The sequence below is a fragment of the Pan troglodytes genome, chromosome 4 (genome assembly GCF_028858775.2).
Source record: "Pan troglodytes isolate AG18354 chromosome 4, NHGRI_mPanTro3-v2.0_pri, whole genome shotgun sequence".
In the NCBI taxonomy this organism is placed as follows: Eukaryota; Metazoa; Chordata; class Mammalia; order Primates; family Hominidae; genus Pan; species Pan troglodytes.
The window spans coordinates 175,773,704-175,800,152 of NC_072402.2; the positions used below are offsets into that span (position 1 = coordinate 175,773,704).

General features: G+C 53.1%; 1 protein-coding gene across 1 annotated transcript in view; it reads right to left on the minus strand.

Moving 5' to 3' along the window:
• The window catches only part of COL23A1 (collagen type XXIII alpha 1 chain), a 353,112-nt gene that overhangs the window by 64,203 nt on the left and 262,460 nt on the right, over window positions 1-26,449 (minus strand). Inside the window, exon 3 of the mRNA XM_024356856.3 lies at window positions 6,624-6,668. Coding sequence (XP_024212624.1) covers window positions 6,624-6,668 — 45 coding nt within the window. The remainder of the gene's footprint in view (window positions 1-6,623; window positions 6,669-26,449) is intronic.

The following is a 26,449-nucleotide window of genomic DNA, read 5'->3' on the forward strand; positions in this document are numbered from 1 at the left end:
TTTCTGATGAGAAACCAGCTGTTAATATTACTGAGCATCCCTTTTCTGTGATATGCTATTTCTCTCATGATGCTTTCAAGATTTTTTTTTTTTTTTTTTTGAGACAGAGTCTCACTGTGTTGTCCAGGCTGGAGTGCAGTGGCATGATCTTGGCTCACTGTAATCTCCGCCTCCCAGGTCTGAGAGAGTCAAGCAATTCTCGTGCCTCAGCCTCCTGAGTAGCTGGGACTACAGGCACGCCTGGCTAGCTTTTGTATTTTTTTTTTTTTTTTTTTAGTAGAGATGGGATTTCACCATGTTGGCCAGGCTGGTCTTGAATTCCTGACCTCATGTGATCCTCCTGCTTTGGCCTCCCAAAGTGCTGGGATTACAGGCGTGAGCCACCATGCCTGGCCAAGATTCATTTTTTTTGCTTTTAGCAATGCAACTATGATGTGCTTAGGTACGTATCTCTTTGAGTTTGTCATCCTTGGAGTTTGTTGAGCTTCTTAGATGTGTAGATTAATGGTTTTCTTCAAAATTAAGAAGATTTGGCCATTTTTTTCAAATATTCCTGTTTCTTTCTCTCTCTTCTCTCCTTCTGGGACTACCATTATGTGTATGTTGGGACACTTGATAGTGTCTTTGAGGCTCTGTTCATTTTCCTTCATTCTTTTCTCCTTCTGTTCCTTAGGCTGGATGATATCAATTGACGTATGTGCAAGTTTGCTGATTCTTTCTTCTGTCGGCCCAAATCTACTGTCAAAGCCCTCTACTGAATTTTTCATTTCAGTTATGGTACTTTGCACCTCCAGAATTTTTATTTGGTTCTTTAAAAAATACTTTTGATCTGTTTATTGATATTCTCCATTTAGATGGACATGATTCTCATGCTTTCCTTTATTTCTTCAAACATGGTTTCCTTTAGTTTTTTGAACATATTTATAATAACCAATACTATATCTCTGTCTAGCAAGTACATCTGGGTTTCCTCAGGGATAGTTTCTATTGACTGTACTTTTTCCTTTTTTACTGCCCTACTTTCCTGTCTTCTAATTTTTTGTTAAAAATTGGACATCTAAACTAATCTAATGTGGCTACTCTGGAAATCAGATCCCTCTTCTCCTTTCCAGGATTATTTGTTGTTGCTGTTTATTGTTGTTGCTCTCCGTTGAGGGCCTTTCCTGGACTAATTCTTTAAAGTGTGTCTTTTTTGTCATGTGCAGCTACTGACTTCTCTGCTTGTTTAGCTTAGTGGTCAGGTTAGACAGAGATTTCCTTGAATGCCTTGATCCAACGTCTCCCACTCTGTGCTGGCGGGCTGTGTGTGCTGGAGCACAGCTTCAATGCTCCACCTCTGCGTACGCCGGAGCACAGCTTCAATCCACCTCTGCGTGCACCGGAGCACAGCTTCAATCCACCTCTGCGTGCGCCGGAGCACAGCTTCAATCCACCTCTGCGTGCGCCGGAGCACAGCTTCAATCCACCTCTGCGTGCGCCAGAGCACAGCTTCAATCCACCTCTGTGTGTGCTGGAGCACAGCTTCAATCCATCTCTGTGTGTGCTGGAGCACAGCTTCAATCCACCTCTGTGTGCGCCGCAGCACGGCTTCAATGCTCCACCTCCGTGTGTGCCGGAGCACAGCTTCAATCCACCTGTGTGTGTGCCGGAGCACAGCTTCAATCCACCTCTGTGTGTGCCGGAGCACAGCTTCAATCCAACTGTGTGTGTGCCGGAGCACAGCTTCAATCCACCTCTGTGTGTGCCGGAGCACAGCTTCAATCCACCTCTGTGTGTGCTGGAGCACAGCTTCAATGCTGCACCTCTGTGTGTGCTGGAGCACAGCTTCAATGCTGCACCTCTGTGTGTGCTGGAGCACAGCTTCAATCCACCTCTGTGTGTGCTGGAGCACAGCTTCAATCCACCTCTGTGTGTGCTGGAGCACAGCTTCAATCCACCTCTGTGTGTGCTGGAGCACAGCTTCAATGCTGCACCTCTGTGTGTGCTGGAGCACAGCTTCAATCCACCTCGGTGTGTGCTGGAGCACAGCTTCAATGCTGCACCTCTGTGTGTGCCGGAGCACAGCTTCAATGCTGCACCTCTGTGTGTGCCGGAGCACAGCTTCAATCCACCTCTGTGTGTGCCGGAGCACAGCATCAATGCTGCACCTCTGTGTGTGCCGGAGCACAGCTTCAATCCACCTCTGTGTGTGCTGGAGCACAGCTTCAATGCTGCACCTCTGTGTGTGCTGGAGCACGGCTTCAATGCTCCACCACATTACAACTCTGCCTTTGTCTTCATTTCCTGCTTGAACAATCTCAAGGTCAGCCAGAAGTGAGAGACTGGGGCTCTAAGACAGGTTTTTAATGGACATGTACATAGCTGATGTGCCTTCCAGATACCCTAGAATAAGCTGGAGCTTTTCAAAGCTCCTTTGAACATCTCATTCCCTATATTTTTATTGTAAGTTTTCAAGTCATCCACTGGTGTTATCACCTCAAGCAGCTTCAATGTTCAACAATTGCTGCTGATTACTTTTGTTAAGCATCCTGGGGACAGGGCTTTTCGTTCTAAGCAAGCTGTGCATAGGTCACTTAAAGACAAGCCTTGGGTATGGTGCTTTTCCATGGAGCTGCCAGACAAGTCAAATAGTGACAGTTCTCTGGGGATGAGCATTTGCAAGCTTCAAACCTGTTCTGCTTCCTCCAAGTGGCTGCTAGTTTTCACAAACAAGTACTGTGGTTGTGACACTGCTGTTTGTTTGTTTGTTTGTTTTTTCCTGACAGAGTCTAGCTCTGTTGCCCAGGCTGGAGTGCAGTGGTGCAGTCTCAGCTCACTGCAACCTCTGCCTCCTGGGTTCAAGCGATTCTTGTGCCTCAACCTCTGAGTAGCTGGGACTACAGGTATGCACCACCATGCCTGGCTAATTTTTGTATTTTTAGTAGAGATGGGGTTTCACCATGTTGGCCAGGCTGGTCTCAAACTCCTGGCCTCAAGCAATCTACCTGCCTCGGCCTCCCAAAGTGCTGGGATTACATGTGTGCACCATGCATGATTTTTAAAGCTGGTTTTTAAGGCTACCATGAGCTTGAGAGAGGAGAAAATTAAAATGCTACAAATCCTACTGTTCTTATTAATAGCAAAATTCAGATATTTCCTGATTAAACATTTCTTGGGCTGTGGCAAAACTTCTGTTCATTTCCAGAGTTCTGAAAAGGTCCGTCTTCCCCCTTGTTTTTGCTCCTTTATGGAGAAGATCTTTAGAAGTCCTCACTCCGCCATTCCAGAAGTGCTTCTTCCACTGGATTTTTAGAAAGAGTTTCTTGGGATCAGGGCAGATAAAAGACTCTAGCACAGAAACTGTTGCCCGAAGGCTAGCAGCTGTGGAGACCCGGTAAGTGCCTCCGTTTGTCTCTGTAGCTTTATGTGGGCACTGGCCAAGCAGTCTTCTAACTGTGATCTTCATTTGCCCGCAAGTGCCTCTTTCTCTCTCCCTTCTCTCCTCCTTCCCATCAATAAGCATTTATGGACCATCTCCTGAGTGGGGGCCTAGCCCAGCCCCTGCCCTGAGGAGCCCATGCTTTGGTGGAAAAGCAGGACAACTCTGCAGACCAAGCCAACACCTCAGGTGTGGGAAGCGCTGAGATGGAGGGAGGTGTCTAGGGCTGCGAGAGCAGGGGAGAGTGACGGACACTCTTGGGGATAGGAGGGTCTGGGAGGAGAGAGGATCCTGCCCAAAGCCCTTAGAAAGAAAGACGACTCCAGAGTGCAGGCACAGTTCTGGGATTCTCCAGCTAAGAAGCCAGCCAGGGGAAGGTGGGAAATCCATCCCATTTCAGATAGAGACATAGCAACACTGCAGGACTGTGGAGCTCCTGCTGGGAACTAGGGAGACTCCTGCACGGAAGGCAGGCAGGATCACCCTATCTGCAGGCCTGCAGCGGCCTCAGGGAGGAATCCCAGCCAGGCACTGCCCTACCTGGCAAAAAAGAGCCTTTCTCTGTGGGCGTGGTGGCTCACGCCTACAATCCCAGCGCTTTGGGAGGCCAAGGCGGGTGGATCACTTGAGGCCAGGTGTTCAAGACCAGCCTGGCCAACGTGGTGAAATCCCCGTCTCTACTAAAAATACAAAAATTAGCTGGGTGTGGTGACGCGTGCCTGTAATCCAGCTACTGAGGTGGCTGAGACATGAGAATCGCTTGAATCTGGGAAGCAGAGGCTGCTGTGAGCTGAGATTGTGCCACTGCACTCCAGCCTGAGTGACAGAGCGACTGTCTCAAAAAAAAAAAAAAAAAAAAAGGCTTTCTCCCAAGAGACACAGGAAAAAGGCCTCCGGCCTCCTTATACAAGGGAAGGCATGAAAGCCAGGATGTGCATATGTGTGTAACTATCTAGAAATAAACTCAAGGCCCAGCCAAGGCCAATCAGAGAGGCACATCTGTTCTGTGCAGCTCACTTTGTTTTTGGATAGGCAGACAATCGGGACACCACACTGGAAAAACAACGAGGGGGAGGGATCCTGCCCATCCCTTGGCCAGCAGCTGGCCTCTGGCAAGGTACTGTACCCCTTGGAGCCTCAGTTTCCTCATCAGCAAGTGGGTATAATAACATATTCTTATCTTGCAGTGTCTGAGGATCGCATGAGATAAAGGACTTGAAAGAGCCCAGCACGGGGCCAGGGACCCAGTGAGTCTATCTTTCCTTGACTTTGAGGTTGTTTTAAACTTGAGTCATAAGTTAAATGGATTTTGGAGTAAGCTGAATAATATCATACTTTGTCCTAAAAAAAATGACTCTGTGTTCCTCATCTCCTTCCAAAAAGCATGTCAGGAACTTATAATAGAAGGCAATAAAACCCTTTACGAGGGTAGAAAATAAGAGCTGAGTAATAAAGTGTGTATTTGGCAGGGTCTCGGGTGATTACACACAGAAGCCAGGCTAAAGGAAGCTCCAGCCGTTGAACTCAAAACAGGCTTCAGCTTCCAGAAGTCAAGGCAGAGAGAGAAATGAAGGGTGCTTCTTGCCGGTGAGCGCTAAGGAGTGTATCTGGAGGGTCTCTGCGTAAGGAACTCGACGCTGCAAACCCCGTGGAACAAGGAGGCAGAAAGCCTGCGCCCAGCTCCAGGGAGAAGAGTCTGAGGCCTGGAGAAAACGTGCCACTGCCTCCCCTTGGGCCCAGTTGGCCCGGGGTCCTCTTGGTGGTGAGCCAGCCTGGCTTCATCACCATGGCCACCTCATGAAGTTGCTTAGGGGCTGGGCATTCATTCGTTCGCTGTTCTGTGCATTTACATGCCTGGGGGCTGCCCGTGCTGAGTGTGGAGCGATACCTCTTGGACAAAACCATTAGAGGTTTTTTTGGAGGAGATGCTTGAGCTAGGCTTGAAGGACAAAGGGTAATGATCTTGGGGTGTGAGTCCAGGTAGAGGAGGAGATGTTCTGGGTGCGGGAAGACATAAGAGTGAAGGCTCAGAAGGTAGAGAGCCCTGGACATCCATGGTGAGGCTGGAGGTGGGGACATGGCGTGGGGGGTGATGAGAGCTGCAGGAGGTCACGGCAGTGAGAAGAGAGAAGAGGACACGGGTCCGAGACATGGAGAAGGAGGCTCATGGGGACTTGGCGTGGGCAGGGAAGGGATCGAGGATGCAGCCAGGTGTCTACACAGGGAAGCAGGTGGCTAGATGCCTCCTCCCTGCGACAGGGAAGCCCAGGGAAGAAAGCTGGGGGAGATGCTGGCTTTGGCAAGGCAATATCCAACCTCGGGGACCCGGAGGAGAGGATGTGGCTGGAGGCAGGGAGAGGACATGGTCAGTGTCACAGGAGTGGGAGACTGTGGGAGAGAGGAGAGGAGACGGCCAAGGGAGATTCATTCACGGGGCAGGTGGGTCCCGTGAGAATGGCAAAGGAGCCCAGGTCACAGATGAGGGAGGAAGCGCAGGGAGGAAGCACAGCCCAGACAGCCGGGACTGCCCAGCATGGGGGAGTGGCCAAGGGTGGGGGTCAAGAAAGAGAAAGACAGCAAAGCATCCGGTGTGGCCATCAGAGGTCAGCATGACTTTAGCTAAGACGATGTCAGAGGGGCTTAGGGAAGAGTCCCTGGGCGAAGGGGGCAATCTGCTGGGGACTGGGTAGGGGGAGTTCTGGGTGAAGCAGAAACAGCAGGAAGGAAGGGTGGTGAATACAGGTGTCTCTGTGGGCTGCAGGGAAGGGAGGTGGGGGAGTCTCCGCCTGGTGGCTCTGCCAAGGAAGGACAGGCCACGTCTGGGGAGGGATGAAACCCACAGGAGAACCCGGTTGTGCTGAAGGACCCATGGGGGAGGGCGTGGCTGGCGGAGTCATCACCTTCTGCCTCAGAGAGAGGCGGCTGCTCTGGAGTGGGGGACTAGGGGCCAACAACGAGGTTTGGGGGATGACTGGGGGCAGAGGGGACAGTCCTGGAATTGTGAATGCCAAGAAGCCCGGGAAAGGCAGCACTGGGTGCTGCGGCCTCAGGAAACAGCAGCTGGACTTGGAAGGGGGAGGAGCACCTGCCCAGGGCCAAGGCATGACTCAGGGTGGGGAGCAGGTGGCCAGGCCCTGCAGTCAGAGCCTGGGGCCATGGTGGCTTCCAAGCCTCGGCTTAGGAGCTGAGAAAACCTGGGACTCACCAGGGTCGCCTCTTCTCCCAGGCTTGCCGCGCCGTCCAGGGGGCCCTAGACAGGAAAACAAGAATGCATTCATTGAGAAGGGAAGCTAGTGGACTTGGCTGGGTGGGGCATGCCCCAGCCACCCACCCGTCCGCTCGCAACAGCTTTCTGGGAGTGGCCTGCCCGAGGGGGTCTGCTGGCTGTGGAGGCGAGATGCATGGGGAGAAACCCCTTCCTTCTGCCACTACCTCGCCTGTTCCGCCAACCCCCCTCCCCAGGTGGCCGCATCCCTCATGCCCCACGCACCCATTCTGTCATTCAATCATTGGCTCACTCAGTCATTCCTAAGCCCTCCCCTAATCACAAAGATTCCCATGGGAGGCTCCTGAGGCAGATGCGTTTGCAGCTGAGAAACTTCAGACTTAGAAGAAAAGTAAGCGTGGGTTATCTCAGGAAAGCCCTGACAAACGCTGCTTCATATTTACTAAAGTAAAACAACAAAGCCAACACAACAAAGAGGCCATCACGGCCGCGCAGTGCCGAAATCCACTCATGACAGGCACTACACGATCCGCCTGCAGTCTCCGCCACGCGCTGGGGCCTCCAGCTCCTCCTTCCCCAGAGCCAGGGAGCTGCTCAGCCGCCTTCTGGGCTTCCTGTCCACGTCTGTCCTCCATCCGCGCGCTGTAAGCCCTTCTGAATTTACGGTGCAGGACCCCCTACCTCCGCCTCTGGCCCTCTGCCCACATCAGACCCTGAGACCAGAGTAACCTCAATGCTGAAGGAGACGCTTTGACTCTGGCCGTGGGAGCAGAGGTCTGAGGCCTCCCTCTCCCTCCCCTCACCTCTGTGGCGCTCACTGCCATCCTTCCTGGCGCCCCTTCTCGCCCGTTTCAGTGAAGTTGGGTGCAGGTACAAGATTGCAATGTGTAAATGGCATTTGATACGCCTTGCTCACCCACTGCATGCCAGGCTCTGGGCTGGGCCTGGAGGTGACAGTGGGACAGGTTGTGACCCTATGACAAGGCACTGCCCTTTCCTGCAAAAGCCAACCTCAAACCCCGTCAAGAATTTCCAGAACAACCACGAAGGAGATGCAGGAGACTGGCCCTGATCGCGTCTGTGGCAGGATGGAAAAATGAGTGTGGGTGTCTGTGTGTGTCTGTGTGCGTGTGTCTGTGTGTGTCTCTATGTATGTGTGTCTGTGTGCATGTGTCTGTGGGCATGTGTCTGTGTGCATGTGTGTCTGTGTACATGTGTGTGTGCATGTGTCTGTGTGTCTCTATGTATGTGTCTGTGTGCATGTGTCTGTGTGTCTCTATGTATGTGTGTGTGCATGTGTCTGTGTGCATGTGTGTGTGCATGTGTCTGTGTGTGTATGTATGTGTGTCTGTGTGCATGTGTGTCTGTGTGTGTTTGTGTCTGTGTTTCTGTGTGTGTGTCTGTGTATGTATGTTTGTGTCTGTGTGTCTTGTGGGAGGTGCTTCCCAACTTTTGTTAAGGGAAGAGGAGGAGGGAGGGCCAGTCTCTGAGAAACAGCGAGAGAGAAGAGATCCCTTCAGGTGGAGAGGGGCCCTCAGTGCTATGCGACATGCCAAAAGCTTTGCAGGCCCAGGGGTGAGGCGAGAATGAATTTCTTGCCAGCCTCAGGGACAGGGGACTTGAGGTGAGGATGGTTAAACAAAACTTAAAAATGAAAGACATGTTACTTCTTGCTCCCCTGAGTTTTAAGGGCAAAAGTGCATGCCAGGGACGTAGCCCTTGGTTTTCTCCCATCCTGGACACAGACCCTGAATTTGGGGTTTATGCTGGAATTGCCAGGGGCTGTGTTGAGCTGGTGAGGCTAGGACTCTGGGACCCTCAGAACAGACAACAGCTCCTCATACTGTGTGGTTTTACAGCTTATGCGGCACCTCCAGGCCCATGCTCCTGGCCGAGGCCTGCGACACCCACACTGTACGGCCAATTACCTTCCTATCTCCACGTGCTTGTCCCACCAGCATCTCAGACCAGTTGTGGCCCAAACACCTGCCCTGGTCTCCTCCCCAGTGCCCTGTGCGGGGCTGATGGTGCCTGGGAACCTCCGGAGCCAGTCACACCGGATGACCGGCCCTGGTTATTAACTAAGCCCCAGGTTTGGGGGGCAGGTCAGCACTCTCGGGGGGCCTTTCCTCCTCGCTGGGCCTGTTTTCAATGAGAGCGAGGTATGGGAACGGGAGCCCCCCGGCACACGCAGCACCATGTTCCTCGGGCTGTAGGAGGAAGAAGGCCCCGTGGCCACCCACAAAGCTTCGAGGCTCTTGCCAGGCCTCAGGTTGTGCTCGGCTCAGCGAAGCTGCAGGCCCTGGGCCCGGGGCAGAGTGAGGGGACATGGCAGGAAAGGGGCCATGAGTGGGGGAAGTAGCCAGACTCTGCTAGAGCCAAAGCAATGCAGCACTGTGCTTTCCTGATGGGAATCACTGGGTACGACTAGGAATTTCTCCGTCTGGGTAACTGAAGCCAGATGAGGACATTTGCCTGTGTTGGGGCGGCTGAACTAATGGATTTGTCTGGTGGCTCTCCTGGGTGGCATGGTTAGGCAGAGGCTGATGGGGAGGGATGCTGGCAGGGTGGGCAGCTGCCCAGGCAGGGTAGCGTGCCTGCCTCCCAGGGTCACTGGGCGATGCTCCCTGCAGGCCTGGAGCTGGGCAGGACTGGGGTGTTGCTGAGCATACAGGGCCTGTGAGCCACAGGCCAGGCAGGCTGGATGTGACCCTGACTGAATAGGGCCCTCGTGGAGGGAGAGAATGAAGGTGGTCGTGCACACTCCTGAGGGCTGATCTTAACCAGGCACGGTGCTGGGGGCGCCATGTGACCAACTTGCAGATGGACAAGTGGTCTACCCTTTATTCTGAGCTCTGTACCTAAATGTCCAACTCCACTGGGAGGCACCACTTCCAAACTCAAGCTCACCTCCCGACTTCCCACGCGCCCCCTGCCTCCCTTGTTACTTAAGTGCAGGTCCCAGGAGCACCCAAGCAGTCAAGCCAAAGATCCCCCCCCGGGCATCATCCTGCCCCAGCCCCCAACCTGGACCCCTTCCTTCTCAGCATCAGGCGAACGCTGCCCCTGCGCTTGGTCCCCCACTCTGCCACTCGCTCTGCCGTGCTCGATTCTCCCTCCTGGCACAAAGGACCTCCTGCAGTATGTACTCTGCATCTCAGGCAGCTCTGTGTCCCCAACTCCCACTGCAGGACACAACCAAGTGATGTGTGTTCAGGGGAGGAAGGAGAGAGAGAGAGGGAGAGAGAGAGACAGAGAGGGAGGGAGGGAGGGAGGGAGGGAGAAGGGGACAGGCAGGTAGGCCTCAGGTCTCCTCACTGCTTCTGGGATTCTCCTGAAAAGACTGCAAGTCCAGCAAGCTCCAGGGCTTAGGAGAGACACAGGGCCACCTGGTCTGATGTGATGTGCCAGTGAGATAGGGAGTGCCTTCCACCCTTCCTTTCCCGGACTGCGAGAAGACAGGCGGTGAGGCCCTGGGAGAGGGCGAGTGTGCCTGAGCTGCGCTCCCTGCTGACTGTGGGCTCCCACTCCACTGCTTCCACCAACAGAGAGGCCAGGCGGGCTTGGAGACTGGATTGCGGGAGCTGCAGGAGTGGGGGCAGGATGGACGGCCTCTCCTGAGTCTCTGGACTATCAGGTGCTGAGAGCCCACCATGGGCAGTGACCTGGGTTCAGCATCTACTGGGTGCCAAGCCGGCTGCTCACCCAGTGAGCATGAACTTGGGACCCTTTTCCTCCAGGACTCCCTGTGCCCACCCCGCAGGCTCACCTTCTGCCTCGCCAGTCCTCTGAAGAAGGTGCTAGTGTTCCCTGCACAGATGAGAACCCTGGGGCTAAGCCAGGTGAAGGGGCCCACCTAACGCTGTGTTGCTAGAGCCTCCTGGAGCCCTTCATAGTCTGTGGCTCCCAAGTGCAAGGACAGTTGTGTCCCATATGCTGAGCTACCGGGCAGGTGGCCTTGGCGACCAGGGAGGCTGTTCCTCTGGGGCTGTGGTCCCTTTGCTGGGGCTGGCTGTGCCCCAGGGCATCTGGGCCTGGTGTGGAGCAGGTTGCCCCGGCCCCTGGGAGAGCAGGGCCAGCTTGGCTGCAGCTAAGACCTGGCTCCAACAAGCAAAACCAGGCCTTTGGCCAGGTGGTTGGCCTCAGAGTTTTCCCTTGTTTCTTGTTTTTCTTCTTTTCTACAAGCAGAAGAACCTTTCCTGCTGCTGCCTGAGACTCAGACACTCAGGACGGCACCGGGAGTCTGTCTTGATTGATCTGCTCATGTGGAGAAGGGGAAACTGAGGCTGCAAGGGATAGGACGGGTCTTGCCCATGGATGCTGCTGGAAAACTTGTCCCAGCTGGAGGGTCTAGCACTGAAGACCACCTTGGGCTGGGAGAAGGCCACTGTCCCCCACTCTGCATGGGACCCACACGGCTCTGAGCTAGGGGCTGGCTGCTGGGGAACGACAGTATTTCCCCGTGGGTGCCACCACAGTGGCATCTGCAAAACTTCCTTTCAGAGGCTGGGGCGAGAGGTGTGCCAGAGCAGGAGGGGAAGAACGTGACTGGTGGGGAAGCTGTGTCTTCTGAGCAACTTACTCAACCTCATTGAGCCTTAGAGTTTCCAACTCGGGAGGACAGAGGTTTGGGAGTGGTGGCAACTAGACCTGCCTTGCGGAATCATGAACCAGATGAGCTGGCAGCAGACACACCAGCCTGGGGTACAAAAGGGGTGCTTCTTTGGGACCCCAAGAAATAACTGGCTGCAGGGGCCTCTGGGCCATCACAATGCAGGGCTTTAATGTAAGTGGGTTCTTTCCCGTGTGTGTGTGTGTGTGTGTGTGTGTGTGTGTGTGTGTGTGTGTGTGTGTCGGGGTCTCACTCTGTCACCCAGGCTGGAGTGGCGTGATCACAGTTCACTGCAGCTTCACACGTCTGGGCTCGAGTGATCATCCCACCATGGCCTCCCAAAGCGTTGGGATTATAGGCCTGAGCCACTGTGTAACTGGTTTTTTTTTTTTTTTTTTTTTGAGACGGAGTCTCACTCTGTTGCCCAGGCTGGAGTGCAGTGGCGCGATCTCGGCTCACCGCAACCTCCGCCTCCCAGGTTCAAGCGACTCCTCTGCCTCAGCCTCCCGAGCTGCTGGGACCACAGGCACGCACCACCATGCCTGGCTAATTTTTGTATTTTTAGTAGAGACGGGGTTTCACCATGTTGGCCAGGCTGCTCTCGAACTCCCGACCTCAGGTGATCCACCCGCCTTGGCCTCCCAAAGTGCTGGGATTGCAGGTGTGGGCCACTGCGCCCGGCCTGCGTAACTGGTTCTTATGAGTCCCCAGGTGGGTGAAGCTGGAGACACAGTGACTGCACCTCAGGAACGCTGCAGGCAGGTTCGAGGTGCCGACGCCGACGGAGCCCTTGAATGCACTTTGAGCAAAGTGCAAGGGCAGCCCCGTGGGAAGCCAGGAGCTTTTCCGTGTCCCTAATCACTGCCTGTCTGTGAACCTCAGGATGAGAATGCAGAGGCTGAGCTCTCTGGGAATGAGGTTTCTCAATGAAATTTCAGGGCGCCAGGTCTAGCACAGGCCAGCAAGGGCTCCAGCTCGTTGCCCAATGACTCTGGACGTCTGAGAGCAGCATCAGCACAGTAAACAACTCCAGGGAGGCCTACGGCTTTCTCAGCACTGTTCGAGGCCAGACAAAAGGAAACCATTTCTAACTCATAAAAATCTCATCTCTGGTTGGGGTGGAGAACTCACGCCGCTGATCAACTCCAAAGGGGGGCCTCGAACCCCAACAGGCTTCCTCTGAGGCCTGAGCTGCAAGGATTTGGCTCTCTAAGTGGTTCCCCCCGCCCAGCCCTCCCGGCACCTCCCTCCCCAAGGACGCCCCCTCTAGCAATGCCTGTCTTATCAAGGTCCCTTCACAAACCTGCAGCCACCCCACCTCAGCCGCACTGGGGACAGCCTGCGCAGGCCTCTCCCTCTCACCCTACTGGCCTGGCTGCTTCCTGTGGGCTCCTGACTGGTTGCTCCGCCCTCAGCCCAACCCTGGTCGTCCCTTCAGCAGCCCCTGAGGACAGGGGGTTCATGGAATCCACACAACAGTCTGTAAAGTGCTTTCATTTCTCTCCACTCTTTTCTTCCTATAGATCAGGGGAACTGAGCCCCACAGAAGTCAAGAATTACTACCAGGCGCAACAGCCAAAAGGTGGAAGCAACCCAAACGTCCACGGACAGAAGAATGAGCAAACAGAACGTGCACTGATACAGCGGGACGTGAGTCCGCCCTGGAGAGGAAGGAGTTCCTGCGCACGCTGCAGCATGATGGGCCCGGAGGACGTCACGCGATGGGAAGTAAGCCAGACACAGAAAGACAAATACGGAAGGATTCCACTTCTGGAGGCTCCCGCAGTCGCCAGATTCACAGGGGACACAGAAAGACAAATACGGAAGGATTCCACTTCCGGAGGCTCCCGCAGTCGCCAGATTCACAGGGGACACAGAAAGACAAATACGGAAGGATTCCACTTCTGGAGGTTCCCGCAGTCGCCAGATTCACAGGGGACACAGAAAGACAAATACGGAAGGATTCCACTTCTGGAGGCTCCCGCAGTCGCCAGATTCACAGGGGACACAGAAAGACAAATACGGAAGGATTCCACTTCTGGAGGCTCCTGCAGTCGCCAGATTCACAGGGGCAGAAGGTGGAATGGGAGGTGCCATCGGTGGGCTGGGCTAGGGGAGGCGAGACTGGGAAGTCGGTGGGCCCAGAGACTCTGTTTTGCAACATGGAGAGTTCTGGAGAGGGATGGTGGTGGTGACGGGTGCGTGACAATGTGAACATACTGAATGGCGCTCAAGTGTACGCTTAAGGATGGTTAAGACGGGCAATGTTATGGTATGTGTATTTTATCACAATTAAAGAAAACAAAACAAACACCCCAGGGGTCTCAGCTACCCCTGAGCAAGGCTGTGAGCTGGGCCGTCCTGATGGAGACTGTGGGGATGCTGCTGGCAGCCACAGCAGTGTCCCGTGTGAGGAGCCCGGCACTGTGGAGTCACAGAGGGTGGCATCCCCAAGGTCACACAGTGGGGAAATGGCAGAACTGGAATTGGAACCCGGGTCTGTGTGACTTCGGAGTCTGTCCCCTGAACATCTGTGTGTGATTTCCAGTGTGACCATGGCCAAGTGTTTCTCATCCCACCACGTGTCGAGTGTCCCTTCAGACCTGGTCCTTCTCAACACCACTGGAAGCCCCTTTATATGACCCTCTTCCCAGAACTTTGGGAGGAAGTGGGGTGAGACGGCCTGAATCCTCCCAGACCTTCAGTCTGGAGCTCTATGAGATTGCCGGGGCTTCAGGGCCATCAGGGGGTGCACCTTGAGCAGAGAAGGCAGGCGAGGTCCCTGGAAAAGAGCTTCCGAGACCAGATCATTAAAACATCTCCCCAGACCATTTCATTTGTTTTACAAGTCTCAGATCAACCTCAGAGCTGAAAACTGCCCAACAAGGGAGCATTCTCTCTGCACATTCCCAGCTTGGCCTCACAAAGCCCTCTGTCCCTTGGAGGAGTGAAGGAGTAGGTGTGTCCCAGTGGGTGTCTCTAAGGTGGGCCTGGGGACCCTACTGCTCCTGGAGGGGACACTGAGACCCGGAGAGGCTGGCCAGCTTGCTCTGGTTCAGCCAGTGCTACGGGCACTGTGGTCCTCCAGGAATTAAAATCACAGCCTCTTGCTCAACAAATACAGTTCATTCCGAAGCTGCTTATGTCCCCCCCAGAGTCATCTTCCACCATCCATCATGCTGAACCGGGAGCCGAACAGCGCTGGGTCCTGCTGCTTGTGGGAAGGTCCTGAAGCCATCTGGAAAGCCAACACCACAGGCTGCCAGGGTTTTAAGGCACCGCCATGGTCTTCGTCTTCGTCATGTTTGTTTGGAACAACGGTTATTGTCCAGGCTGGTGACAGACCCCGACCACCCCAGTGACCAGAGCTGGTTAAGTTGGCTTGGACACGGTGCCATTCGGTGGATGAATGAATAAGGCCCTGTTAGGAGGGGCTGGGGTGGTGGGTGTCCCCAATCTCACGTTCACGGAGGCCCTCAAATGTGGACATTCATGTGCTCTACAAAGGAGCTGACAGCACCAGATACCAGACAACCACAGCGGCCTCCAACAGTGTTTAATAAAAGCAAGAGCCACCGGCACCATTTATCGAGTGTCAACTTTACACTTGGCCCCAATCTCGAGTCTACGGTATTAACTCACATATTCCTGACCTCAAACCCATGAGGAAGGCTATTATTGTTATCTCCATTTTATAGATGAAGAAACTGAGGCACAGGGAGGTTAATGGGCTTTCTGAGGCCGTACGCTGGTAGCCGGTGGAGTCATGCAGTTCAGATTGACAGCCATGTCCTTAAACACTGCCTGGCTCTCTCTCATTAAAGACGATACTTATTAAAGGAGAGAGGTTAAATAGTCCACGGTTTTCATAACCTCTTCTTGGCATTTGTTATTTATTTATTATTTGAAACACCGGGAACCTCACAAAATAGAAGCTGCCCAGGATGACTCTCAGAGGTCTGTGAATTAAATGTCTAATTACAAGGCCAGTGTGATCGGCAGCCCTGGAGACCCGAGATGACTCCAGCCCCCTTTATGCATAGCACGCCCTCCTTGTGCCATCCAAAATGCCTGCAGTTCCTCTCCCTGAGTTAGGGCTGGTTCCTCTCCCTGAGTTAGGAGCGGATTTAGTTAAGCTTTTCCAATGGGATTAAGGAGTCCGGACCCATGACGCATTCTGGTGACATACCAGCCGTGCTGCAGCCCCAACACACCATGTTCTCTGGAGCTCCAAGAGCATCTCCCCAAGGGCTCGGGTTGGAGGGCTCAGGCAAGGGGGTGCCCGGTGGGCTGGGGATGGTAGGACCTGCTGACGGGCTGAGCCCAGCAGGCCACGTGCTGGGGGCTTTTACCATCTCCTCAATCCTCTCGAGTAATTCTGAGATGTACAAGATTGGCCCCATTTACAGATAAAAAACCTGAGGCCCACAGGCAAAAGGACCATCCAAGGCTCAGAGCTGGTCAGGCCAGGGCGTTTGCCTGCACCAGTGATGCCCTCCTAAATTCTTCCTTTTCAGGGAAATGACTGTGGTTTTGGCACCAGAGCTAAAAATGGAATGTCCCACCCAGAGGGTGCAACAAGAAGGACGGGAAAGGGCAGGGCACGGGAAGGGGACAAGGGCTGGTCACGGTCTCCGGATCAGACTGTCAGAGCTCTTGTCAGTGCCTCCAGTCAAGGGGCTGAGGTTGCCCAGGGAGGAAAAGCATCAATGTTTTCTAGTAGAAGCACTTCCTTTTTTTTTTTCCAAGACAAATAATCTTTTATTCATAGTCATGGTATCCTCCAGAGAAAATAAACTGATAATTGCTAATAAAAAAACAAGCACTGTATTCCTTGATTAGCTTGATTCCTTTGATTAGATTACAACAATCTTGTAGTCTCAAATTATTCCGAGGTTAACAATAGGTTTTATTCACCTACTTTTTAATACAGCATCTCTTAGCTGAACATGAAACCCAGAGAATGTGTTACTGCGGAAACTGTGTTACATTTTTTTTCTTCTGAAGATGTGTGAAGAAAAGTTAGAGAGGTATTTGTTTAAGCAGTTTAAATATAATTCTACTTAGAATCCAACTGGTCTTCACGGATGGTCATTCCAGCACTATAAACTTATGTGATATCCACTAATACACGTTCGTAATTCGATGATTCTTAGATATTTACTTCTAGATAGGAATCAGTTAGATAGACCTAAAGAAGTTAGAAAGTATTCTGAAAAACAAAGAAACATATATGAAATGCGTCTGGGTTTGTTACCTTCTTAATATAATGTAACCTGTCTAGAGATTTCCAGAATGAAAAACGTAAGGTTGGAATGACTTTCAGTACTTATTTTTAGGAAAAATATACCTCTTATTAGTTTAATAAGAAAAGATGTATCCTATAAAATATTTATGATATACAGAGTTTTAATGAAGTTTGAGTGATTAAAATTAAGCCTTGGCTGGATTTCATCAAATTCAGTGTGGAGCTTTGGAGACTCATTGAACAGTTCTTTCCTTAGATAATTACCTTGCTTAGCAGTGCTTCCTATCCAGACAGAATTCCCGATTTTTTTCACTTACTAAGAGAAGTCTGTGCCTTCATGCCTTTATAAATGGAGTAAAGCATGAATACATTTTCTAGGAAGAGGGATCTTGTTTATTGGAATCAAACTATTTTAACTAGAATTATAGTAAGGAAAAATTCCAACCACAGTGATATTTAAAATGGTTTTATTCTCTTTCTTAGCTTTTATCCATCTCTTTTTGTAAGCCACATACACTCGAACAAACTAATAATAACAGTAAGATCTAGTTTCAAGGTAGTGGACTGCAACATTGAAGTCTGTAGACTTCTTTGCAAAAAAAAAAAAAAACGTTGCTTGGCATTAACAGTTTTTCTATCAAATACAAAATTCTGAGTGAGTTACATCACTAGAGAGTATACGAGTCTTCCACTCTGGTCGGCTTATTCTATGGAGTAAGACTGATACTACTGCTTATCTCATAGTTTTGTTATGATAGTTAATATTTATTAAAAAACTCAGACTAATGTTTGACACATAGTAAATGCTAAAGACATGCTTACAGAATAAATAAATACATTCATAAATAAGTCAGTCTCTGTTCTAGTCATGCCATATTAATTACAATCCACACGCTAGAGTTTGTGATATTCTCTCTGCCTGCTTCCCCACCTCTCTATTTATTTAAATCCTATTATTCTTCAAGGACTGTGCAGATCCCACCTTTCTAAGCCCTTCAGGACAGACAACTCTGGACTCTACTAACCTCATGTTTCTCATTCACTCATTTGCACTTATGCGCAAATATCCTGTTTGCTTTATTTAGCCTTTATTGTTGGTTGTTAACCAGGCAAGGGCATTAGAATTCCCTGGGTTGCTTTTCTAAAATGTATATCCCTAGGCCAAACCCCTAGAATTGTTAGATTCAGTGAGTCCTGCCTGGCACCAAAACATGCACATTTTGAAAAGGTTCTTCAGCAAAACCAATATACACCACTAGTCAAGATACACTGATCAAAATTACCTTTTGTTGCAGGTATGCAGATTTTCTTTATCAACACAATCATGAACATCTTGAAGACACAGACCATGCTTTGTTTTTCTTATGTAAACATGGCCACTACTGAATAACACTCCTCTTTCATGTTTCATTGTAAGATCTCTGAGAGTGGCGCCCAGGTTATGCCTTGCCAATGGGTTGGGGAGCGTATTAGTCAGTTCTCATGCTGCTAATAAAAACATACCTGAGAATGGGCAATTTATAAAGAAAGAGAGGGTTAATGGACTCATGTGGCTGAGGAGGCCTCATAATCATGGCAGAAGGTGAAAGGCACATCTTACATGGTGGCAGGCAAGACAGAATGTGAGCCAAGCAAAAGGGGAAACCCCTTATATAAAACCACGAGATCTCGATGACTACCACAAGGACAGTATGGGGAAAACCACCCCCGTGATTCAATTATCTCCCAATGAGTCCCTCCCACAACATGTGGGAGTTATGGGAGCTACAGTTCAAGATGAGATTTGGGTGGGGACACAGCCACACCATATCAGGGAGGGACAAAGAGAGCCACAGGTAGATCATTCAACTGTTGCCACAATTATGCTATGTCATGAATAACCACAAATCTTCAGTGATCTACCAAAAAAGGCCCTCTTGTTCATGTTTCCAGAATCCGCAGGAATAGGCTAGGCACCTGTGCTGGGTTTTCTCACGTATTTGTGGGGTCAGAAGCACTGCCTTTTGAAAGCCCCCAGCCTTCAGTGCCTTCCAGCGGAGACTTAAAGGGAGAGGTACTGACTGGGACTCCTTTTGATTGGCAGATGTAAGGCACGTGGGTGCCATGATGGGGAGCTAAGCCACAGGCCATTTCTCAGGCCTGGCAGAGCCCCTCCCCAGCCCCTTCGGCCCAGGCAGCTGAAGGGAGGACTGAGCAAAACCGATCGGAAGAGGGGAAAGCCCCTCAGCGTGCCTGAGACTACGACCCTTCCTGCCCACGGGGCTCAGAGCCATGAGAACATCTCTGAAGGGCCGAAGGGGCTGGACTAGCCAGCAGATCTGGACAGGAAGGGGAGGGGTGGGGGGACTCCAGAAAGGGGCTTTCGGTCGGGCGCAGTGGCTCACACCTATAATTCCAGCACTTTGGGAGGCCGAGGTGGGTGGATCACCTGAGGTCAGGAGTTCGAGACCAGCCTGCCCAAATGGCGAAACCCCATCTCTAATAAAAATAAAAATTAGCCGGGTGTGGTGGCGGGCACCTGTAACTTCAGCTACTCGGGAGGCTGAGGCAGGAGAATTGCCTGAATCTGGGAGGCGGAGGTTGCAGTGAGCCGAGATTGTGCCACTGCACTCTAGCCTGGGCGATACAGCAAGACTTCATCTCCAAAAAAAAAAAAAAAAAAAAAAGGAAAGGGGCTCTCCAAGGTGGAGGTCAGGTGAACCTGAATATTTAAAGAGCCTGTAGCCAGGTGAAGGGAGGTGCTGGCTACAAAGAAGCATGTTGCCAACGCTGGCAGCAGGACTGCTGGTACCCTCACAGGCGGCAGGTACAGCCATGGTGCAGGCTGTGTCGGTGCTGGGTGGCCAGCTGTGGGTGGGGGGCTGGGGATATGGCTCTTGCTACATGGGCTGGTGGCCTGTGGCTTTGGGCTTGGTCAGCCCCAGATCTGTGCTAGCGCAAGTAAGCTTTGCCCCAGAGCCTGTCATCTCCTGGGATCTTGTTTCCTGTTGGAAAACAGGCTCCAGAGAGGCGCATGTAAACCAGCACACCCCAAAGATCACAAATTCCTCAACTCTCCATTCACCCCGAGTCTTAATCACTGACACATGTACTCCTCTGAACTTAACGAAGGCCAGGATTTATTGCTTTCAGAGAATGAAAAGCTCTACTTTTTTTTTTTTAAACGTAAAAGGTCATTCGTGTGAGCTTTGATTTTCATGAGAATTCCTTGTAACCTGCCTGCTAAAAGCCCCACCCTATCCTACTCAGAGGTTCTAGGTGGGCAGGTGAGGCCTGGGGCATGGCCGGTGGGCGTGGGCAAGGCCTTTGGCAGGCACTTGCCAGGAGAAGCTGGGCATGCAACATGCGCCATCCGCTCCCAGCCGAGCTGACCCTTGCAGGCCTTGGACAGGGAACTCTCGGGGTTCCTCGGAACCGTGGACCAGCGCCCTCCTGAGGGAAGAGTGCAGCAGCCCGGCACGGCCCAGTTTTAACTTCCGCATCTCCTGGAGCTTGAGTGGGCACTGGGGTGACCGACTGTCAAGGTTTGCTGGGGACTGAGGGGTTTCCCTGGGCTCTCAGTGCTGAAATCAGGTCAGTCTCAGGCAAACTGGAACTGCGGGTCACTCCGAGGGCATCTGTAAGAAGGGAGGCCTCCCCCGCCCTATCTGCCCACTGCTTCCCCGCACCCGGCCGCATGCCCCTCCGTCACTCCTCAGGCCTGCCAGGCTTGCCCTGCCTTGGGGCCTCTGCACCAGCTTCCCTCTGTCCAGGGCTCTCCTCTGCCCATCTCTGCATGGCTGAATGCTTGCCGCCTCCTCGGGATGCCTTCCCTGACCACCAGCCTCAATTTTCAAGTGCCTGCGTCATGCATTTGTTGTCACATTTTCCTCTTTTATCTTCTTCCAGACACTTATTTCTATGAAAATTGCCTAGCTTTTTCTATGTGCTTTTCAGAGTTTATGGTTTCTCTCTTCTTGCTGGAACATCAGCTCCCTGAGGGCAGGGCTCCTGTACGCTGGCTCGTGGCTGCAGCCCCTGAGTGGGGCCATTAGTGGGGACCCCAAGGTGCTGGGTCCCCAGGCCAGAACAATGGTCGGCCTTGCTGGCACAGAGCCACCTGAATCGGGAAGAAGTGGGCACTGATGAGGCCCCTATGACCCCAGGCAGTGTGTAGCCAGGTTGTGCACAGGTGGACACAGCCCTGTGTCCCCTCACCTCATTCTCAGAGCAGGTCCCACGCGGCCCCCACGCCTGGCCCCTCAGCTGCCCAGCTCTGCAGGATGCTGAGGTCTGAGGAAGCCGCGCCAGCTGTGCAGTTTGCAGACCACAGCTTCGGAGGAGCCCGAGGGTGAAAGATTGGGGGGCTTGAGGAGCTGCTCCCAAATCCTGGCCTATGAGGCTACAAGGCCCGCCCAGTTCCCACGCATCCTTGCCTCACACCCCAGGGGACTTGGGGTGATTCATGACTTCTTTTTGACCCCCAGGGCCAGGGCTGAGGCCCGGCTTCCGCTAAAGAGTTTCAGCTGTTGGGCCGGGTCTGATGTGCCTGGCCCTTGTCAGCAGAGGGTGCCTCCCGGTGTCTCACACCCTCCTTTCCCTCTAAAGCCACAGCTCCCCGCTGTGGGGGCCTTCCGTGGGCCTGGAGGTCGCATGGGCCCAGAGCTGGATCCTGCCTCCCGCGCACTCCAGAGGTGGGGTGTGGGCAGGCTGTGCGCTCAGCCATCGGCGGTTCTTTGTCCTTGCCCTGAGAGGGCAGCCGCAGTGTGTCCAGCTGTGTTTTGGGCAGCAGGATTTTAAAAACAGCTTTATTAAGATATGAGTCACATACCATACAGTTCATCCAGTGGTTTTTGGAAGATTACACTGTATTTGTAAATTTCTAAACTATTCTGTAAAAACTGGGGTAGAATACATAGCATGAAAGGTCCCATCTTAACCATTCTTGAGTGGACGGTTGAGTGGCATCAAGCACAGTCACGCTGTTGTGCGGCCACCAGCACCATCCCCCTCCAAAGCTTTCCTCATCTTGCAAAACTGAAATTCTCTGCCCATTAAACACTACCTCCTTATCCTCTCTCCCCATGGCTACCAGCAACCACATCCTATTTTCTGCCTCTGTGAATCTGATGACTCTGGGTATCTCACACAAGCGGAGCTCAGCAGCATTTGTCCTGTGACTGTCTTGTTTCCCTGAGCATGGTGTCCTCAAGGTCCATCCATGTTATAACCTGTGATGACGAGGTCACCTTCCCTTTTTTTTTCTTTTTTTGGAGATGCAGTCTCGCTCTGTTGCCCAGGCTGGAGTGCAGTGGCACGATCTCGGCTCACTGCAAGCTCCGCCTCCCAGGTTCACGCCATTCTCCTGCCTCAGCCTCCCGAGTAGCTGGGACTACAGGCACCCGCCACCATGCCTGGCTAATTTTTTGTATTTTTAGTAGAGATGGGGTTTCACTGTGTTAGCCAGGATGGTCTCTATCTCCCGACCTTGTGATCCGCCTGCCTCAGCCTCCCAAAGTGCTGGGATTACAGGTGTGAGCCACCGCGCCCGGCCCCGTAGCCTTCCTTTTTAAGGCTGAATCATACTGTGTTGCATGGATAGACTACGTTTACTCTGTCACCCAGGCCGGAGTACAGTGGCACGATCTTGGCTCACTGCAGCCTCTACCTCTTAGGTTCAAGTGATTCTTCTGCCTCAGCCTCCCAAGTAGCTGGGATTACAGGTGTGCACCACCACGCCTGACTATTTTTTAATTTTTAACTTTTTTTTTTTTTGAGATGGAGTCTCGCTCTGTCACCCAGGCTGAAGTGCAGTGGTGTGATCTCAGCTCACTGCAACCTCCGCCTCCTGAGTTCAAGCGATTCTCCTGCCTCAGCCTTCCAAGTAGCTGGGACTATAGGCACCCGCCAGCACGCCCAGTCAATTTTTTCTATTTTTAGTAGAGACGGGATTTCACTGTGTTGGCCAGGCTGTTCTTGAACTCCTGACCTCATGATCCGCCTGCCTCAGCCTCCCAAAGTGCCGGGATTACAAGCGTGAGCCACCGCACCTGGCCCACGCCTATTTTTTTTGTATTTTAGTAGAGACGGGGTTTCGCCATGTTGGTCAGGCTGGTCTTGAACTCCTGGCCTCAAGTGATCCACCTGCCTTGGTCTCCCAAAGTGTTGGTGGCATGAGCCGCTGCATGTGGCCTCAAAAGATCATTTTCATCTGTTCCCTTGTGAACAGGAGAGGCAGAATCCCTACCGTCCCAAAGGCCATTTCCCAAAGGGGAAAGATCTGGATTTGCGCGCTGCTTCTGTGAGTGTGACCTGGAACGAGCTGGTTCCTGCCTCGGGGCTGCCAAACTGAGGTCCTGACCCCTCTCCAGGTCATGTGAGGATGAGCCGAGATAACCGCAGACATTAAACTTCTCACACCTCACTTTCCTCCGTCTCAAAATGGGCATTTGTACCCAATCCCAGGGCCTGTCACTCATGTGGTCATTCCAGGGACACCCACGGGAGGCCCTGCAGGCACTAGGGACCGGGAGTTGGGTCAGCCCTGTCCCTGGGGTTCCATGCGCAGCAACACTCCCAACACAGGCACGCACCACAACGCAGCGTGGGCAGGCAGGCTGGGGACAGGCGGATAGCTCGGTGGGCTGTGCCCCCAGTGGGTCCACTTGAGGACATGCTGTCCCTGGCAGCTCAGGGGTGCTCATGCCCTTGCAGAGCCAGTCTCCATCTGCAGGGCCCTTCCTGGTGTCTGGAAACTTGGCCCTTTCGGAGGGAGGCTAAGCAGGACGGGGTGGAGGATGTGGGGTGGCGTGTGGCGCTGTAGGAGTAGGGGGTCCCGAGTGGGCAGGGGCCTGGATCTGGGGCAGCAGAAGGGGCTCCTGAGCCTGGGGGTGAGGGCAGCCCAGCTGTGTGTGGTTATCAGACCCAAATGGTCCTCACCATGCCCTGTGGTCCTGGAGGGCAGGGCCCTCGCTGGCCTGTCTCTGGGGCTTGGCAAAGGGTGGATGCACAGGGAATGTCCGTGGTCCTGAGCTCTTGCCCTTCCCAGACCCATTTCATTGCCCACAAAGGGCCCTGTGGTAACTGATCTCCCTGCTCTGATCCCCAGTCCCCAAGGCCCCTACTCTGTGGGGACCCTGGGGACTGCATGGGGCTGTTTCTCATCCATTCAGATGCTGTAGTGTGGTCAGAGAGTTCTTGGTCTCCCCAGACACAAGCAGTCCCTTTCATTTCCTCCCTAGGTCCTGTGCTGCTTTGAGTGGGGTTGGGCTAACCGCAGAGGGTCCTTCCTGGGGAGAGGCTAAGGGGGTTCTGCTGGGAAGCTGGGAGCCCCTGCTGGGAGTGGCAGCCCCATCCTGCAGGTCCCAGGTCCTGCATCCAGTGCAAGCCTGGGCTTCTGCACTAGAGAGATGCCACCGTCACCTTGGCTGCTTCTAGAGCTCTTCGGAAGACCCTTCTCCCTGGAGCAGGGCGCTGGAATGCTGCAGGGAGCAGGGGGGTGGCTCCCACATGTGGACCTACCATGAGCCATGCGCTGTGCTGGGCTGTCCAGATGTCTGCTCTTCTAGTCCGTGCAGCCCTGCCAGGAGGTAGCATCAACCCTCCTTTGCAGATGAAGCAAAAGAGGCTCACAGAGAAGTGATATGTCCCAAGTCACACAGCTGGAACAGCTGGTGTGTGGCAGAGCTGGGCTGAAAACCCGGATGTGTTCAATTCCAAAGCACTTGCCTTTTTTTTAAAGAAAAAGAAATGTGACGGCCTGGGGTCTCTCCATCTATTCAGATGCCTGTCCAGTCAGAGATCCCTGGGCGGCCCTGGACACAAGCAGCTCCTTTCCCTCTTGAGGTCCTGTGCTGTGAGGGCTGTGGGTGGGCTGAGGCCCTTTTGGGGGCACGAGGGCTGGGGTTACTCTGGAAGGTGCAGGGGGTGCTTGGCCCCACCCCCGTTTCAGATTCAGTGGGGCTGCAGAATTTGCATTTTCAACAAGTTCACACGCTATGCCGGGCTGGCCTGGTAAACACACTCTGAAAACCAAGTGGCTTCCTTTTCTCTGTCTTCAAATATTATTTTCTCTTTTACGAAATATTTCCAGCCTTATGTGCTTTTCACCGTGCTGTGTTGTCTTTTATGCGCTCAGGATGGCTGGAGTCAAGTTGTGAGTTTGCAAAAACCAGGGAGACCCATTCTGGGTTCATCAACTGCTGGCGAGGATTTCTACTACAATGACCACGACCGCTGCTGCGTGGGGTGTGCTTACGGAGCAGTGCCCAGTCCTGTTCTGAGCCCTGTCACGCAAGTCGCTCCGTTGCTTTTCACAGCCACCTCCCAGGCAGAAGCCACCACCTTCTCACTCTACCAAGGGAGGGCGAGTCCCTGGCCCGAGGCCACACACACCACAAGGCCGGGGTTCCGCCCCAGGTGGTCCGTGCCACAAGCGCGCACCCAGCCTCAGGGTTCAACGAGCTGGGACAGAAGTGCCTCACCAGTTCTAACGGAAATGGCTGGAATGGCCAGAACCAAGGTCCTCTCCCCACCCGCTAATCTCTCTGACTGAGTTCCCAGGCTCTGTGAGCAGCATCGCCACCTACCTGGGAGCTCGGCGGGGGTTGCGGGGGGCCCCATCACATCCACAGTTCCTGCCCACCCCTCCAGATCCGAGTGGCAGCAAAGCCGAGCTTCTACATCACTGTCTGCATGCTGGCCCTGCAGGGCATTTTAGGCATATTAACCATGAACCTCACAAGCACCTCGCGAAGCAGCCACTATCACTACTCCCAGCTTTGCAGCTGTGCACTGCAGCCCCAAGAGGCTGAGTGACCCGCTCAAAGTCACGCAGTCAGGAAGAGAAAGAACCAGATGCTGAACTTCTGTCCCCTCCAGGTCCAATACCAGCGTCTCCCCAGGCTCCAGGCTCCAGGGTTGCTGCCTCCCCACTGCCTGCCCCGTTTCCTCTCTTGCCTCCTTCCTCTCATTCCCTACCCTTCAGTCAGGGCCATCCTTCTAGGCCAGAGATCGGATCATGCCACTTCCCTTTAAAGGCATCCACAGGTTCCCCGCTGTCTTTGAGACAGTGCTTCCTGGCCAAGGCCCTTCCTGGCCAGCCTGGACTTCCCTCTCCAGCCCGTTCCGCCCAGCTCCACTTGCCCTCCATGAGTTACTCCTAGCCCACCTTTAGCCAGACACCTGGCCTGGACATGCCACACCCCCTGAGCTGTGCTAGTCAAGTCTCCAACATCCTTTCTCCCTCTTTTTTTTTTGGCCAGGAAAACTCCTACTCATCCTACAATACCCAGCTAGGACATGGACTTATGTCTTAGCCTTCCCAGCTGCTTACTCTTGGGCCAGGGAATCCACTTGCTACAGTGATTACTTAGCACACTGGGATGGAGCCGTCTGCCCATCACTCCCATTGCCAGACCACGAGCTCCCCAAAGCAGGGACCGCGTTGGCTTGGTCTAGGTCCTCTGAGTGGCCCAGGCCCAGGCAGAATCCTGCTAAAGAGGACCAAGGTGGACATTCACCAATGATCATGCAAAGAGGCTCCCAATTCCAGGGTGTCCACAGCGGCCTGTGCCTGGGTCTGATGTTTGCCGTGCACTGGGAATGGAGAGCATGTGGCCTTTTTCCCTTTTTAACTGTCGTGCCTGCGCTTGTGCCTGCCCAGTCTGTCCACTGGGGTGGGAAATGCCAGTTTATGAACCAAGGGTGAGCCGCCGTGGTCTTTCTAGCCAGGGCTGTTGGAAACCACTTGAGTGGATTTAGCCCTAGGAAATGGCTCTTAACCACTCCCCAGGGAGCGCCCGAGACCCCAGATAATAAGCTCCATGTGTGTGGGAGACAGGCCCATTTTTTTCCCCAAGGATTTATGAGCGGGGGAGTATTCTCATTGACCTCCATTTCAGGAAAGACCTCTTTCTGGAACACTTGCCGAATACTCCATCAACAGTGAAGCACACGTGCTCGCGG